The following is a 15,794-nucleotide window of genomic DNA, read 5'->3' on the forward strand; positions in this document are numbered from 1 at the left end:
CTTTGTGGTTTATAGAGACTGTGTATGCAACAGCATAAACTACAGTGCATAGTTACTGAAACCTTGTTACTTCTTAGACTTAGTAACTCGGCTGTTTGTTTTATTGATTAGCTAAAAAAACGATGTCTCTGTCACTGTTTACTTGCTAATGGTCTGAAAAAACTTATTTTTTGGAACAACTTCTTAAGCTCCTTTAAAGAGGCATCTAAAATCCCAAATTGTCCTGTTCCTTCACTTCTAAATAAAAACAGGAACCTCACAAACGTTTAAGTTACAGACTGTGAGGAGGAATATTTTTGAGCTTAAAGATTTTTTCACTAAGTTCCTGCCCAAATTTAGATTTAAATGGCCGAGTTATAAACCTCCCCAAAAGGTTTTCCAGTAGCAAAGCTGACATTCCTTCAAGGTGTTGTCTGCTACTGCTATAAAATTGAATGGGTGAAATATCTTGTAGGGTTTTTTTAATAATGTAATACAGAACATGGTAGAAGTATTCAGGCCAATAGCCGAAAACTGACTCTGTTGATGGAAGTTTATTTTATTTATATTTATATATTTTTAGTTTACAGTTGTCTTAAGCCCAAAACCTCAGATGATTAGTTGCAGATACCGTAGTTTATTTAACTGTATTAGGGTATGTCATGTTATATTTCCTTTTGACCAAGACCTGGTTAGATTAATAACATTATTGAATTAAGGTTTTTAATGTTAATTTGTCCTGTTAAGAGGTTAAGCACCTTATCAAGATATTAATTTAATTTTTTTAATCTTGTTTAAATAACTTTGTAATTTGAAAGTAATGGATGCTGTAGTAATGTCTTTCACATCTGTGAAGATGAACAATAAAATTGTTTACTTACAAGTTACGACTCTAATTAATTTCTGGTAGTATCTCTCATAACCAGCATAGGTTTACTCTAAAGTTCATGTAATATTTTATAGAAATTAATAAACTGCACTTAGTACATGTGTAATTGAATTATTCAAAGTAGAGCTGATGTCTGCTGAATGGGATGTTTTGCACCGGATCTTTACATGGTATTTCCAGCAAGCTATTATGTAGCATTCAGGAGTGCCCTTTTACAAACAGAATGTGCACTTATGGTTTTTTGTTTTTCCTTTTTTTCCTTTTTTTTCCATCGGAACATTGAAAGTTCCAGTGGAAGATAAAATTGTCTTATAACAAACCCAGTAATAAACTGAAATCATCAGATATGTGATGTTTTTAGTTTGAATGAAATGGCACACACATTCTAGAAATACCTTTCAATGGTTATAGTTATGGTTTTGTTGTTTGGTACTGTGCTGTGTGATGTAACTGGGACAAGAAAAGGTACAGGTTTAAGAAAATATGTTCAGATACTGTAATTTGCTTTTATTGGGCAAGTTGTAACACATGCAGAGTTTATCCAGTAAAATTGGAAGAACGTCCTTCCAGGCAAAAATGTCAATGCATGTGAATTGTCTAAAAGTAATACTTCAGTATATGTTTTAAGAAGGATGAAAACTGATGAAATTGGGAAGCTGTATTCTATGTTGATTTATTTATTTTTTTTTCCTTAAACTGCCTTAACTCTTTATCTGCTCATTTTCCTCCAACAGTTAGCAATCTATTTAACCCTGTGTGCTAGAAGTTGTGATTTCTTTGTGTTTGCACAAACATAGTGTGGTGAAATCCAGACTCCCAGCACTGAAAGGGGTTATGTGAGAGTGTGCTCAGTATTTGGAAACTTCTTACTGTTTTCAGACATGCCTTAAAGGAGCATTATCAACTTTTTCAGGTTCTTCTCTAAAACCTGTATTTGTGTTTAACAATATTTTCCCGAGGGAGTATTTACTTTTTTTTGTGGGGGGGTGTTGTTTTTTTGTTTGTTTTTTTTTTTTGCTATGGTCCAGGGTTAATAACTGTGAAAGGAAAATCTTTTTTTATAACTGCAATCCTCTTAACAAGGATTTCCCTGATCATAGTAGTGTAAAAGCCTGTCAGAATTCAAGGAATGTCTGAATGATGCTCTTAGTCGTATGGTTTAGGTAAGGTAGTTCTGCAAGGAACAGGGAGTTGGACTGGGTGCTGGTAGGTCCCTTCCAACTCCAGATAATTGTAGATCACTCTGTGTATTCTAGTTTTTAGGAAGCATTCTCCAGGTAACACTTTGAGACAGAGCTCACAGTCCTGGTCTGCTGAATATGAAGTGACAGAAGCTAAAAATCCTGAATTATAAGAATGGGAATGGAGGAAAAAAAATTTTTTTCAGATATTTCAAAAAGTAAGAAATGAGGATGGTCTGAATGCTGAAAATAATTGATATTGCTCCTTTGAAAAAAAACTTTAATGTGATGCATTTTAAATAGTCTGCATTTGTACTGAGAATAACGTTGCTTGAAAATGTGTGTTGAATACTGAAGTTGCTTTTAAAAGATCAAAATAGATTACCAAGAACTACAGCGAAGAAACCGAAATAAAAGTATCAATTTTTTATTATTTATTCAGGAGATTTCACCTAAACCACAAAGTCAGAAAAAAAATGAAGCTGATATTAGCAGTTCTGCCAACATTCAGAAACCTGCACTGTTATCCTCAACTTTGTCTTCAGGAAAGGCTCGCAGCAAGAAATGCAAACAAGAATCTGGAGATTCTTCTGGGTGTATAAAGCCCCCTAAATCACCACTTTCCCCAGAATTAATACAAGTCGAGGATTTGACGCTGGTCTCACAGCTTCCTTCTTCTGTGATAAATAAAACTAGTGAGCACAGACATTTTAAAAAAAATACTGTAATTACTTATAAGAGATATACAGAAATTTTTGGGGGGTTGTAAATGGCTGTTGCTTTTAAAAATTCATCTGCTTTAAATAAAAGGTCCAAGTGGGAGAAACAGGGGTAGCTTAGTGTTTTAATAGTTGAGTCACATAATAAGGCATAAGAATTACTCTACCAGAAGTAATATATTTAAATAATTTATATTTTGAGTCGTGGGTTTTCATGGTTGGCTTTCCCTCCCTCTTAAATTTCCACATTAGCGTTAACAGTGGATACAGGAAAAATCAAACCTCTCTTCTGAAGTGGCCTGATTCATTAAAAAGAAAAGACATACACCTTGGTTGTTAACCTTTCCTTCTCTAAAAAATTCTGCCTTCAGGAGGTTGGTGTGCTGTTCATATTGGCTGTGGTAGTCTTTACCTTATGTGATATTTCCTTCAAATATGATTTGAAAGAGAAGATGGGTTCAAGATCTGTGGAGGGGGAAAAATAAAAAATGGGATTTATTTATCTGAGAACAATACCATAGGTCTTCAGTGTCTTAACATGTGTAACTGATTTGCACAGTACCAAAACATTGGTTGTCAGAAGAACAGGGAATAGTTTATGCTGCTTCCTTGAATATGTGATTTTTTTTTTTTTTTTAATAGTAAAGTATTTCTGTAATTTTGGAGATTATGCTAGGTTTTTAGTGTTGCTTAGGGTCAGGCTATTTGTTGTCTGAAGATTGTTAAATGGTGAGGCCAACAGTTAAATGTGGGTTCCAGTAGGTCAAAAGCTGTATTTTTTCTTCACTTACAGGATAGTGATTGAGGATGGAAGACTATACATACCTGCATCATCTGTTCCCCATAACCTTAATTTGATATTTTCCCTTAGGAGATAAGTTTCTTTTAATCTTTTCTCACAGATAGCTTTAAATGAATGGGAAAGGGAGGAGTGCAAATTCAGCCACCTATTTATTCAGAATACATTGGTGTGAATTGCATTTTGTCCCCACAAAAAGTTAGCTCTTATCTGTTTTGTAATGCACCTTCCCTCCCCACCCCTAAAATAATGGTAAGTCGTTTCCCTTGAGCATGTTTGCATTTTGTATAAAGTTAGACTTCATTGTAGCATTGTTTTTAAAATCAACTAATTTAAAAATAGGTTACCTAATAGCTTATATCTTGTTAGTATTTTATCTTGTGCTCTCAAGTCTTTACTGCCTCTAATGGAAATAGTTTTACTGTGCCTTTATTTTTAAATATGTACATTTTTGTATGCATCTAAAAGCTGTTTAAGAAAAGGAGAGGACAGTGGTTTACAATATAATAATGACTTCATTATTTTTCTAAGGCAGAGTGTGAAACTGGGTAAAATTGGAGAGGTGTAGTAGAGTGTGGGTTTTTTGTTTTTAATGAATCAGGCCTATATTAACCTATATCAATCCTCCCCCCCTTTTTTTTAAGCACAAAGTTGGGGTTTTCTGCTGTGCCATGTGTTGGCAGTGTGCATTTGAAATATAGCTGGGGTATTGATATAAGGTTAGCAGAAGATGGGATGTAGGATATAAAATAAACTGCTGCTTTTGATTATTTAAATTGTATGTTGCCACTATCCATGAGTTTTTAGATCTTTAACTGTGATAATTTGTTCTGTTTACTGTTAAATCTGCTGCCCCCTTCCATTATAAGTAGCCTACTCTCATGGGTTATATGGGGGGAATGCTTATTGTAAATAAGCTGTTTGCCTATCACAACAGCCTTTATTAGTGGGGAAGTAGATGCCCTCATAACATATAATAATCAAAAAGCAGAATCATGTCTTGAGCATCTCTTTTTTTGCTCCTGGTAGTCACAGCTTTTTATTACTTTTACCAGTTCTGCTGTGATTACCAGCTTTGCAAATAAGAGCTATTAAATTACTCCCCATTTTTAGCTCTCAAATACTGCGGTAAGGTTATGATATATCTCTCTGCTTCATGAACATTGAAAGATCTCTTTTTAGGTCCATCACAGCCAGTGAATTCCCCTAGATCCTACAAACATAGCCAACGGAGAAGAAGATCACAGCGTTTAGCCACTTGCTCCTTGCCTGATGATTCTGTAGAAAAAGTTTCTTCTCCCTCTTCAGTTACTGATGGAAAAGTGTTCTCCATCAGTGGTCAAAACCAACAATCATCAAAATTGGAGGGTAATGTATCTTAATCTAATAAAGAACTGCCCAAGAGAAATTGAATCATAAAAATTAGACCTTTCACGGTTTTCATCTAATGGCATATTTTGATTTGTTGTAGCTAAAGCTGTATGCTGTTCCTTTTTTTTTTTTTTATGTAACGCTGCAATCCAATCTGTTTGTTCAATCTAAGTATCTTTTTTAATATTGCATTTTTTCTTTTATGTAGTACCTGATGTTGCTCATATGTCACTTGAGAAGCGTGGACCATGTCTCCCTCTTGATTTAAGCCATAGTTCGGAAGTTACTGCACCATTATCCACAGAATCCACTTTCCGTAATGAATATCCCAGTAAAGACAAGGAAGATATTCAGATGATTACATATCTTTCTTCCAAAGCAGTAACTGATGGAAGAGTAGCTACAACAGCGTCAGGTAAAGAGATTCAGTGTACGACCAGTTAGGTTTCTAGTTTTAGGGTCAAAATGTGTATGTATCATACAGTCACACAGAAAAAGGGGATACTTTTTTTCTTTTTCCACACTCACAATCCTTCTACTCTTTCTTGGGTCCACCCACTGCATGTTCTTCCTCTTCTGCTGGCTTTGAGCTGCATTAGCATTTTCTAACACACTTTAGGGGAGATCTGAGAATGTACAATATAAAAAGCAGCGTTTATTTCAAAGATATTTTATACTGTTAAAACTTGTGAAAATTATCTATGGAGTTTTTTTTACTAACAAACTAATATGTACTGAATCTAGATGTAGTCACTGATCTTCTAGCTTAGCTTGAAAACATTACCTTAGTAAAATTCTCTGGAGGAGTCAGCATTCCTCTACCTTTGCTTCTGTTTGCAGTGGGAAGTTTGTCATTTGGTTGTTAATAATACTTGAAAATATTTGTGAGAACTCTGAAACTTACATAGACTTGGCTTACCTTCAGAGTTTGCATAGAGCCCAGTAATGGAACTCTGTGCTGCCTCTCACTTTGTATCAGTTTACTGGGTGCTGTGGTTTAAGTGAATCACTTGGATACAGGCAATTGAGAGATTTTGGGATAGGTTCATGCAGCCGTTTGCAGACCCTAGAAGTGGGATGTTTTCAACCAGTTTATTTTAGGTGTACATATGCTTTTTTACTTTCATAAGTAAAAGTATATTACCCTGGGTGAGTAATCATACCATTCTCAATTGGCTTTCACGAAAGCATTCTCAGCCTTTTTTAAATGAGAAAGTTGCTCAATAAAATGAGGGGGAAAAATGTAATTATTGTACTGTGTGGGGAAGTATTTCATGGAAGTCATCAGTGGTAAGGGAGGACAACATGACCTTGAAGTATCTAATTTTGGCATTCTTATCTTAGTTGTGAGGAAAAAAACCCAAAACTTTGCATTAAGCTGATAGTGTAGCTGCAGTGCTTGATAGGAGAGTGAAGCATTTTGTTATGGCCCCTTATTGGGTGTCCCACCTACAAAAGCTCCCACTGAAAGTGTAAAGTGATCAGTTCATCCGTTTGTAGAATATCTGTCTAATCTGAGGTAAAAAAAGGCAGAGCAGCGTTTTTGGATCGAGTTTGTGTAGATTAACATAGAAGGCTGTAATTATCCTTTCTCTCAAAAACCCCAGTCTATTAATATCTTAAACTAATTTGTCAAAAGAAGGGCTGTGAGAATTTGTAGCTAGCTGCCACTTAAGCTTTTAAAAATATTACTTAATTTGTTGAGTGAAACCATGTGACAGTCTTCATTTGCCTTTGATGCACTGCATAGTAATTGAGTAGAAGATTCCTGGGAAAATTACTTCTGTAAAAGTCCTTTTATCTCCTGTCTTCTGCCATTAGAAGAAGGGGATTTAGGAGATGTATATTTGCCCACTCATAGAGCAAGATCATAGAAGAGCCTCCAGTTACCATCTGTTTCTTGTTTATTAAAACTCAGTTACTAGGAATGTAACTTCTGACTTTTCTGATATGTTTTCTAGACCATTTAAAAATGTACTGATGGATATTTATTTTATTGCCCCCTTCTGTCATGGGGCTGGCTTGGACTCTAAGCTGGTTCTAAACCCGCTCACCATCAATGAGTACACTTGGACCTTGTTGTTTCTTGAACTTGGTCTTGGCCACAGCCTATTCTAATTAAAGAAATTATATTTCATTTATTTCTGACTCAAAAATACATGACGTGCCCACACACTTTATGTCAGGGAAAACAAGTGTCCTTGGGGTTAGTCAGCTGAAAGCAAGCAAAAGCTTTTCTTGTCCTCATCCTTCCTGAAGAGGTTGTTTTGTGCAGATTCATTTCTTAATCTGTAATATATATTTAAAGTGCATTTGGATATGAAGTTTATCCTATACTCAAGAAATTCAAGCAATATTAATTATGACAGAACCATTAATGATCTTGTCATGTTATCATTTAAGTTGTATATTGGAATGGATGTTGAGATTCCTGTTAATAGGAAAGTTGAAACAGAAAAAGTGATGGAATAGAATATCATGCAACAAAATAAGTCTCCATGTTGTACAATTTATTTTAATTCACTGAACTGAAGTAATCAGTGCTACTAAAAGGCTGCCTGTGCTCCTGTGCTTGCTTGTTCCTCCTCTGCTGTGCCTGTGCTCAGGGGCATTTGTGTTGCTTCACCATGCCAGACCAGGAGAGGTAATATTGGAAATGTGTCATAAAGCAGACTGAAAATTGCTGTGGTTTGCATTTGTTTATAGTCTGAGATCAGACTTCTGGTGAAAAAATTGATTGTAGAACAATGACATAATCAGTAATTTATCAGGTCTGCTCTCTAGGTGTCTTACTTCAGTGTTAATTGCAAACCTCCCACGTTTCACTGTGTAGGAGGTGGCTGACTAGACTCCTCAACAGGAACAAAATTGCCATTGAAAGCAATATCTTAAAAAAATTTTAATATTCCCTTATATTTTATAAACTAATATTTTTCTTGCAGTATTTATTATCTGGCCCTCAGATTGTGGTTGTCTACTTTGTCGAATTTTGTGGTTAGTTGTAAGGCAAAGTGATTACACAGCTGAAAATGAGGGTTTTCAGGCATTAACATTTATTTAGCATATGAAAATTTAAGATTCTCAATCAAGAATGGCTTCTGATTTTTAAAAGCTAAAGCCAAGAATACCCTTGCCATGTATGCAGGTATAAAAGGAATGTTTTACTATACTCAGGTTATTATACTCTTAGTCCAGGGAGCTCTCATGGAGACAGATATTCGGGTGACTGTGGCAGTTTTTTGCCCATGATACAGGTTTCCTCAAACAGTTATTTAGTTACTGTCTGATTACTTTGTTAGCTGTGTTTGTCTTGCAAATTACAGCTAAACTAAAGTTTGTGTTGTGGCTATCAGTATCAGGGCATGTTTGAATGTCTGAGGTCTGAATTTCTTCTGAATAATGACGTTTAAATACTAACTCATCTAATATTGAGACGAAATGTCTCTTGGGATGGCTTATATGGGAGTTATTATTCCATCTTTTCATGAAAATGGCAGTGACCTAACCAAATTATGTGCGTTTGGGTGATCCTTTTGTGCTCTTTTTTGAAATGAGACAAGATGTTAATAGCATGATGATGTGCAGAAGCATCGTGTGTTTTTCTTCTAGCGAGGTGCTAAAATATACTCATTGCTCTACAGATGGCAAAGCAGCTCACTCCTGTAACACAGACAAATGTTAATTAGGAAGCCCAAAAAGGAGTAATCTAGTAGTGGTTTATGTCAATGATAAGTATCCCAGCAAGCTAAGTCTGCTTGAAATACAGACTAATGCAAGAGCCTGAATAGCACACTAATCTCAACAGGATTATGGTCTTAGGTGAGATGATTGATTTGAGGTAGTGGAAAGGCTCAGGTAGCCTGAGCTGTGGTCATGCAGCTTGTGTCTTGTATTAGAAGCCAGTATGCAGAACAGAGGAGCAGCTGCTGGATAGATTGCATGGGATGGGGGCATCTTGAAGTGGGGAACATCTGCATTCAGAAGTGCTGCGTGGCATGGTAGGTGATGTTCTACCTTCTATTGCTCTTGCTGTCCCCGTGGCTTTCTCACTCTCTGGCATTTTGGCTTTGTTTTCCTGAGAAGTCTGCCTGGGAGCTGGAGTAAGTTCCATATAACATGTATGTTGTATCTTAGTAAAATTGGGTTGGTCTTGACGACTAGCAGGTGTTTTTCAGGATTTTTTATTTTTGCTGTTAAGCCCATGAGTTCTTTTTTTGTGCTGATAGTTTTGTTGGGCTCGTGCTCAGGGATACTGAAGGTGACTGGTGCCTCCAAGTGTTTATAGCTGGCACTAAAAAATCTCAATCCCTTAAAGCTTTGCAGAGCTGCATTTTCTTACAGTATGTCCTTGCAATGGTTCTGAAATGTCCTTAGTGTTCTGATTAATATAATGCTTTCCCGGTTAAGCTTAAATGGAACTGAAAGCTTTTGCAATATTGATAAAGAGTTTTGAGTTGTGTCAAATAATATTCTTCATAACTTTGTTATATTTTGCTTATTTGAAAATTCCATTGTCTTATTTAATTATAAATATTAGCATTGAAAATTATAGAAGTGTTTTGCCGTGTCAGTTCCTGGTTTGCATCAGGAAAGGTTAAAAAACATCCAAGTCTTTCACTGAATAAACTTTTCTGAGTAGTGCAAGGTGAGAATTGTCAGATATGGTGCAGAATTCTAACAAATTATCACAGTATTTTACATGCAAGTCAGATGTGGATTCAATATACACATTAAGAACAGTGTATTTTTTTATGATATTAAAATAAATGAAAAATGTGGTAAGCAGAAGTGTAAATTTTATACATAGCCCTAAAAATGTAGTGCCAGAGCTTAGTTTGTGTTCACAAAATAGAACATTAACTTAAAAGAATATTATCAATGTCAGCACCTTTAACCTTTACTCATTACATTGGTTTCTATTACAGTGAAAGAAAAAGGAAACAAAAAGGCTTCAAAGTAACTGCACTGTAAACATTGCATGTAGTATAACAGTGAGTGCAGATTCCAAGACCAACAAAGCAGCTTTCTGGGGCATGTATTGTCCTGTATGTAAGACTAAGACCTAGGCATTCATATGCAGAGATTATATGTTAAGTGTGATGATATTATTACAAATATTGAGGTTTCAGTGGTCTGACCCAACCAGTGATGTGGCTGCAGTCCTTCTGGAAGTCCAAGTAAACCTCTCTTCTTGTTTTTTCACCCTCATCTCATACACATGCCTTGCATCTGGAAATGCCTTTGATCTATAGTCTAAAATTACCCAAAGGGAATAGTTAAAAAAAAAGAGGTCTTCCACATCAGTGAGCTTTGAAGGGACAGAGGTACAGAGCTCTCTGCCCATATAGGAGAAATATTTTGAGAATCTGAAGAAGCAAATATTAAAGAAGGTGATTGAGAAAGACAAGCATTCAGAAGTTGTTAAACCAGAATGCTTTTTGTTTCCAGTGCTTTAGATAATATGAATAATCATGAAGTGACATTAAAACCAGTTTTATTGTTTGCATGTTTCTGATTACTATGTACCATTAGGACTTTTTATGGTCTACTGACTTTTAAAAGAAAGTGGGTCATCAGCCAGACATTGCACTTATGCCATGTATTCTTTTTCTCTTTGCAGGTGCAGTAAGAATGGATAGAAAGGGAAAACTGGAGGAGAAGAGTTCTTCGACATACGGTGTGTATAGAGCAATAATATTTTTAGGTAGAAAGGAAAAATTCTCTTAACTCGATGTCTCTGAAGAGCAAATATAGAAGCATAAGACATTTCCTGTGCCAGCAACACTTCTTTTGTTTGTTGAGTTTAAAACCAGTTCATATATTTATCTATGACAAATTTCTATTTGACTAATAATATTATCTTTTTAAAAAATGGAAGTATCTAAGCCAGAATTTAGAGGGATCCAGAAGTACCTATGAGAGGCCTGAAAGCAAAAAGCCTGTGTTTTTGGTTTTGGTTGTTTTGTTTTTTCTTGGTTTGAATTAGTGATGCTGTCTTTATTGCCTACTAATGGTGAGTTTGAGGGAGGTGGGGGTAGGAGAAAACTGTTATGTGTTATTAGCAAAACATTTGGCAGTTCTTTAAAGAAAATATGAGTTAATGGGGCTTTGGATTTATTGTGTGTTTAAAAAAACTAATTAGTACTATTACAGATGGACAAGAATTCTTAAGTGATTCTGCCTTGTTTTTCCAAGATATAAAAGTTCTGTTTCTGTGTTCCCCAACAAGATAATAAGACTCCAGGAAGCAATCCTTAGATACTGACTTTTAAGAATTATTTTATGGAATTTTCTTCATTATTTATCTTACTGCTGATTGCTGAGAAAATGATGAGGGAGTTGACAGTATTGTGTGATCTATTTTGTCTGGGGAGAATTAACAGGATGAATAGATTTCTTTTGAGACAAAGTACTGGTTCTCATGCATATAACAGTGCTTAGGATTGTATAATAAATTTTATATAATAATTTATGTATCAAATTTTGGTCAGAATCAGTTTTCTGTTATGATGTTTCTGTGTAGTAGAACGTGCTGACAGCATCAGCACTTTTGTGATACTGAAATTTCCTTCAAATGACTTTTTGTACTTTAATATATGTATTTAAGAAGGTTATTTTTTAGCTTGGAATTTTGCACTTTTGAAAACTTATCTTGCCCAAGTCCTTTCATTATAAGCTATGAGTACAGTAGATGTTATAAGCTACTGAAATAATGTCATTTGTTTTATGTGCTTTGCTATATCTTTGTATTTCTCATTTAGAAATATTTAAAAATGGTAAAATGTTACTTGTAGAAAGAGAACTTTGAACCATTCTAGCAGCAATTAATGAAAGACATACCCAAGATGTCAAGTAAATTAACTAATAATTTTGATATGACTAGGCAACTGGAATACTTAATTTTAGATGTCAGGTTTAGGTTAGCCAAATGAAGCAAGAAGTTTGGAATGGCACTACTATTTTAAAATGTTTTGGTTTTATTTCAGGTAAAAAGAAAGAAAAGGAAAAGGAGAAAAAAGAGAAAAAGGAGAAAGATCATAAATCAAAACAGAAAAAGAAGAAGAAAAAAAAGAAGAAATCTAAACAGCACGGTAAGTAAGGAAAATCACTGCATTCCCGGAGGTAGATACTAAAACATGTCTGTAAACAAAATGAGCATAAAATCTTAATTTCATAGAATATATTTTGGCATGAAATGTTAAAAGGACATAGGTCTATGACCTAATTTTTTGCTATTTATAGCCAGTCTCTAGGTAATAGACAGGTATTTCTTAGATGACTTTTCTTCCTTCAAAAAATATGCTCACTTTTCACATCTTTGCAAATTCATCATTTGAAGCTTTTTTATACACAATCTGAATCTCCTTGTTGATTAAAATTAGTTTAATCTCTGGTATGTTGTTCAGTGTCAGTGGTTCACTGTATAATGCAGCCCCTCCTTAACATTTAATCCTTAACAGCTGAGGTTGGCATCCCTGTTGCAATAACCTTCTTGTCTTGACAAATGGTGATTCCTTTTGTCTTGTTTCATTTTAATATTCTGATTCTTTAACAGATCACTCAACTTTTTCTTTTCTTTGTTAATTTCTTTCCCTAGAGAGAGATTTTTTTTTCAGATATGAGGCTCTAGGTAGCTTAGGCTTTTTCTATAAAACAAAACCTTTCAGACCATTTTTGCTTTTTTTTTTTTCTCTCCTCGTTTGTGAAGTATTCCTTGTAAGAGTGGGGTTCTCTAACATAGCGCCAGCCCTTTTTCTCCTTCGTATGATTGCTGTGGAACAAATGAGCAATGTTTGGGTTTGTTGTTGCTGTTTTTTAATAAAAAGATAGCTATCCTGCTGACCAGTGAAGTTTCACAGTTTCTATCTATTTTTTCACCTTTTCCACGTATTTTGATTCTTTTAATCTCCTATAAAATCGCTGTACCAAATCACTTGGTTTTCCTCTTTATTTTTTTTTTACATTCAGTGCAGCCTTAGTTTTCAGCACTGTGGCAATAAAAATAACAGTATGGGCAAATGCAGAAACATTCTCTCTTTTCTTCTTGCCAAAGACTGAACTTTATTCTTTTTTTTTCTCTTGACTGCTTACTTAAAAATATGTTTCAGGACTTAAAATAATACTACTTATGTTTTGTCTTAATACTAGGTTCATTTTTAAAAATATCTTTAAATATTTAAAAATTGCAATGTAGACTTACCATTCTATGCCTGTAAGGTTTGTTTCATGTTTGTGTATCATGAGAGTGTATTCTACTAGATACCTGTTTTAGTAACTTTGGTTAAAATTCCTTAAAATACGAGAAGGTGAAAATTTAAAAGCTAATAAACAAAGAAGTTTTCCTCAAGACCATTTGGAAACAGCTCTCTGCAATCAATGGAAATTCTGTCCTCAAAGATGCCTTGTGGTTCTCTAGAGTGCTTATGCATTTGTCTGTCCAAAATTTATGCTTTACCATGAAAATGCTCCCAAACAATACAGGGATTTGGTGTGATCTGCAATAATCTAGGTTCTGTGTATTTTATATCTTTATACAAGAGTAATATAATTTTAGGCTATAAACTTCAATGGCTTATTTTACCTAAAAATTATTGGCAGTTTATTTGCACTAGGAAAGCATCTGAGTATTAGTAGGAAGATACTGGTAGATGTTGGGTATGCAAAAGCCAAAGAAAAGAACAAAAACCCCAAGACCCTAGGCAGTCTTTTTTGGATGAAGCAGACCCTAAGCTTCTTAACGTGTGATTATTAAAACATGGCATAATGAGGTAATAACACACCACGGGTTCCATTTTTAGGTAGATGTTCAAAACTAATGTGCTATCACCTTGTGTACAGCAATATCCCCAGCAGCACTCTTGATACAGTTTGATAAGAGTAAGAAAAATGTTTCATAGTTCTGTTGTTTGGCTCAGTGTTGGTGTAAAAAGTGTATGAAAAAGAATTAACATAAAAACGAGCAAAGTTATTGAAGTATTTGACAAAAGAACTTTTGAGGAGAATTGAATAGATAAGAAGTAAAGCTACAGATTTGAAATACATTCAAAATTTGAAATGTGTATTTTGTAATGGGAAAATATCTGAATGGGAAATATTTCCCTGACCCTTTTGTTCAACTGTTGCAAACAGTATACACTAGAGGAAAATATATAATGGTGGTATCAATATATAAAGGTCAGCACTGCTGTATTGCTGTTGGCAGAAGCTCCTGGTGCTGTCTGTACTTCTGGCCTCCTTGAACAGCCTCATCCTGCTCCCCTCTCTAGCTCAGCAGGAGGAGAGGTCCAATTCTTGTGAGAATATAGAGATGGGTGCACATAGATATATGTATGCATGTACAATGTGGATCCTTCCAGCAAGTGGGCTTAGATGCTGCCTGTGGAGCTGCTTCTGGATCCTATGGATTCTGACATCTTTCCAGTTGCTGGCACCTGGAGATGAAAGCCCCTTGGGCCACAGTGCCACTTTCAGTACAGACCTGATCTCTCCAAAGGGCACACTCCCAGAGCTGGCCAGGACTCCCCTGAAGCCCCTGAGGCAGAGCTGGCCCTTGCAGACTCACTCACCCCTTCCTCCCAGGCCACTTCTCACCAGCTGGACCATCTTGATCTCTGCTAACACTCAGGCACTTGCACTGCCTCTGGGTGCTTCAGCATGAACCTGTGGGCCTCAGTGACTGGAGATCCCTTATAAGTGGCTGGCACTTCCATCACTCATCCAGTCTCTCTTGGTGCTGGAACCACAGATGCATGGTTCCTTTGACCAGTGGTCTGATTCTGTTTGCTGGTGCTCACACCCCCATTCACACACCAGTACACTGAATAGGGAGTGTCTCACATGATTAAGAGTTAGAAGTGGGTTTTAATAAGAATCACAGAATGTTAGAGATTGGGAGAGACCTCTCTAGATCCTTTGGTCCAACCTCCCTGTCCAAACAAGGCCGCCTAGAGCTCATTGCCAAAACTATTGTCCAGATACAGGGAGGGATTATCTCCAGGGAGGGAGACTCGAACACCCAGCAAAGATAGATGCTGATCAGAGGTAGGGAATGGCCAGACAAGTGTACTCACAGCAACCTATTTAGGCATGGCTAGTGGTTTTAAATCTCTTATTCCTCCATTTTCCTCACAACATTTCCTCCCCAAATCGCTTGGGCTCCATCCATTGATCCTCACCTTTGGTTCCTTCCCTAAACATGACCAAAATGATTTTCTGCTGTATCTCATAGTGTGCCCCACTCCTGTGCTCCAACAGCTCAATCTAGAAGGTGATCCAGAGAGGTGCTCTGGGTAATACACAGTGATGAGTTTCACATCTGGATACTGGGAGTGATGGGAAGACCCTGGAAGGACACCTGGGCAGGGTGTGTTTATTGTCTGCCTGCTCATCATACTCCTCAGGGCCAGTGCATGCCCTCCTGGGATGTTCCTGGGCCCGTTCCAGGAATGACTGATCATCTCTCAATGGCCTATGGCTCCTGGGATGGGCCTGGGAGCATCCCAGGAGAGTTTTCTTTGGGCTCCCTCTGCTCTTCTGGAGGTGGGCTGACAAGCTTTTGTCACTTAACCTGATAGTCTGCAGCTAGCAACACTGGAAGTGCTACAGACAGACCTGAAGCTGAAAGAGAGTGAGCAGCAGCATCTCCAAGGCTGGCAGATGGCATGGGATGAATTGTGGATAAAGACAACTGTAGAACTTTCTAGGAAAAATTATTCCTCTGTACATTTAAATATGGGGGAAGCTAAATGGGTGTTGCTTGTCTTAGCTATTAAACTTCATTGTGTTTCTTAATGTTTTTTGTTTTTAATAAAATCTGTTCCAAAGAGCTTTTGCTGTTTAATATTTAGTTTCATTTT

General features: G+C 36.2%; 1 protein-coding gene across 6 annotated transcripts in view; it reads left to right on the forward strand.

The window, feature by feature from the left end:
• PHF20L1 (PHD finger protein 20 like 1) overlaps positions 1 to 15,794 on the forward strand; it is a 55,538-nt gene that overhangs the window by 24,150 nt on the left and 15,594 nt on the right. For all 6 annotated transcript variants that reach the window (XM_030444437.1, XM_030444440.1, XM_030444443.1 and 3 more), the window contains 5 exons: positions 2,492 to 2,744; positions 4,750 to 4,935; positions 5,147 to 5,353; positions 10,559 to 10,615; positions 11,925 to 12,029. In XM_030444437.1, the coding sequence (XP_030300297.1) occupies positions 2,492 to 2,744; positions 4,750 to 4,935; positions 5,147 to 5,353; positions 10,559 to 10,615; positions 11,925 to 12,029 (808 nt within the window). The remainder of the gene's footprint in view (positions 1 to 2,491; positions 2,745 to 4,749; positions 4,936 to 5,146; positions 5,354 to 10,558; positions 10,616 to 11,924; positions 12,030 to 15,794) is intronic.

This window comes from Calypte anna, chromosome 2, assembly GCF_003957555.1.
Source record: "Calypte anna isolate BGI_N300 chromosome 2, bCalAnn1_v1.p, whole genome shotgun sequence".
Lineage (NCBI taxonomy): Eukaryota > Metazoa > Chordata > Aves > Apodiformes > Trochilidae > Calypte > Calypte anna.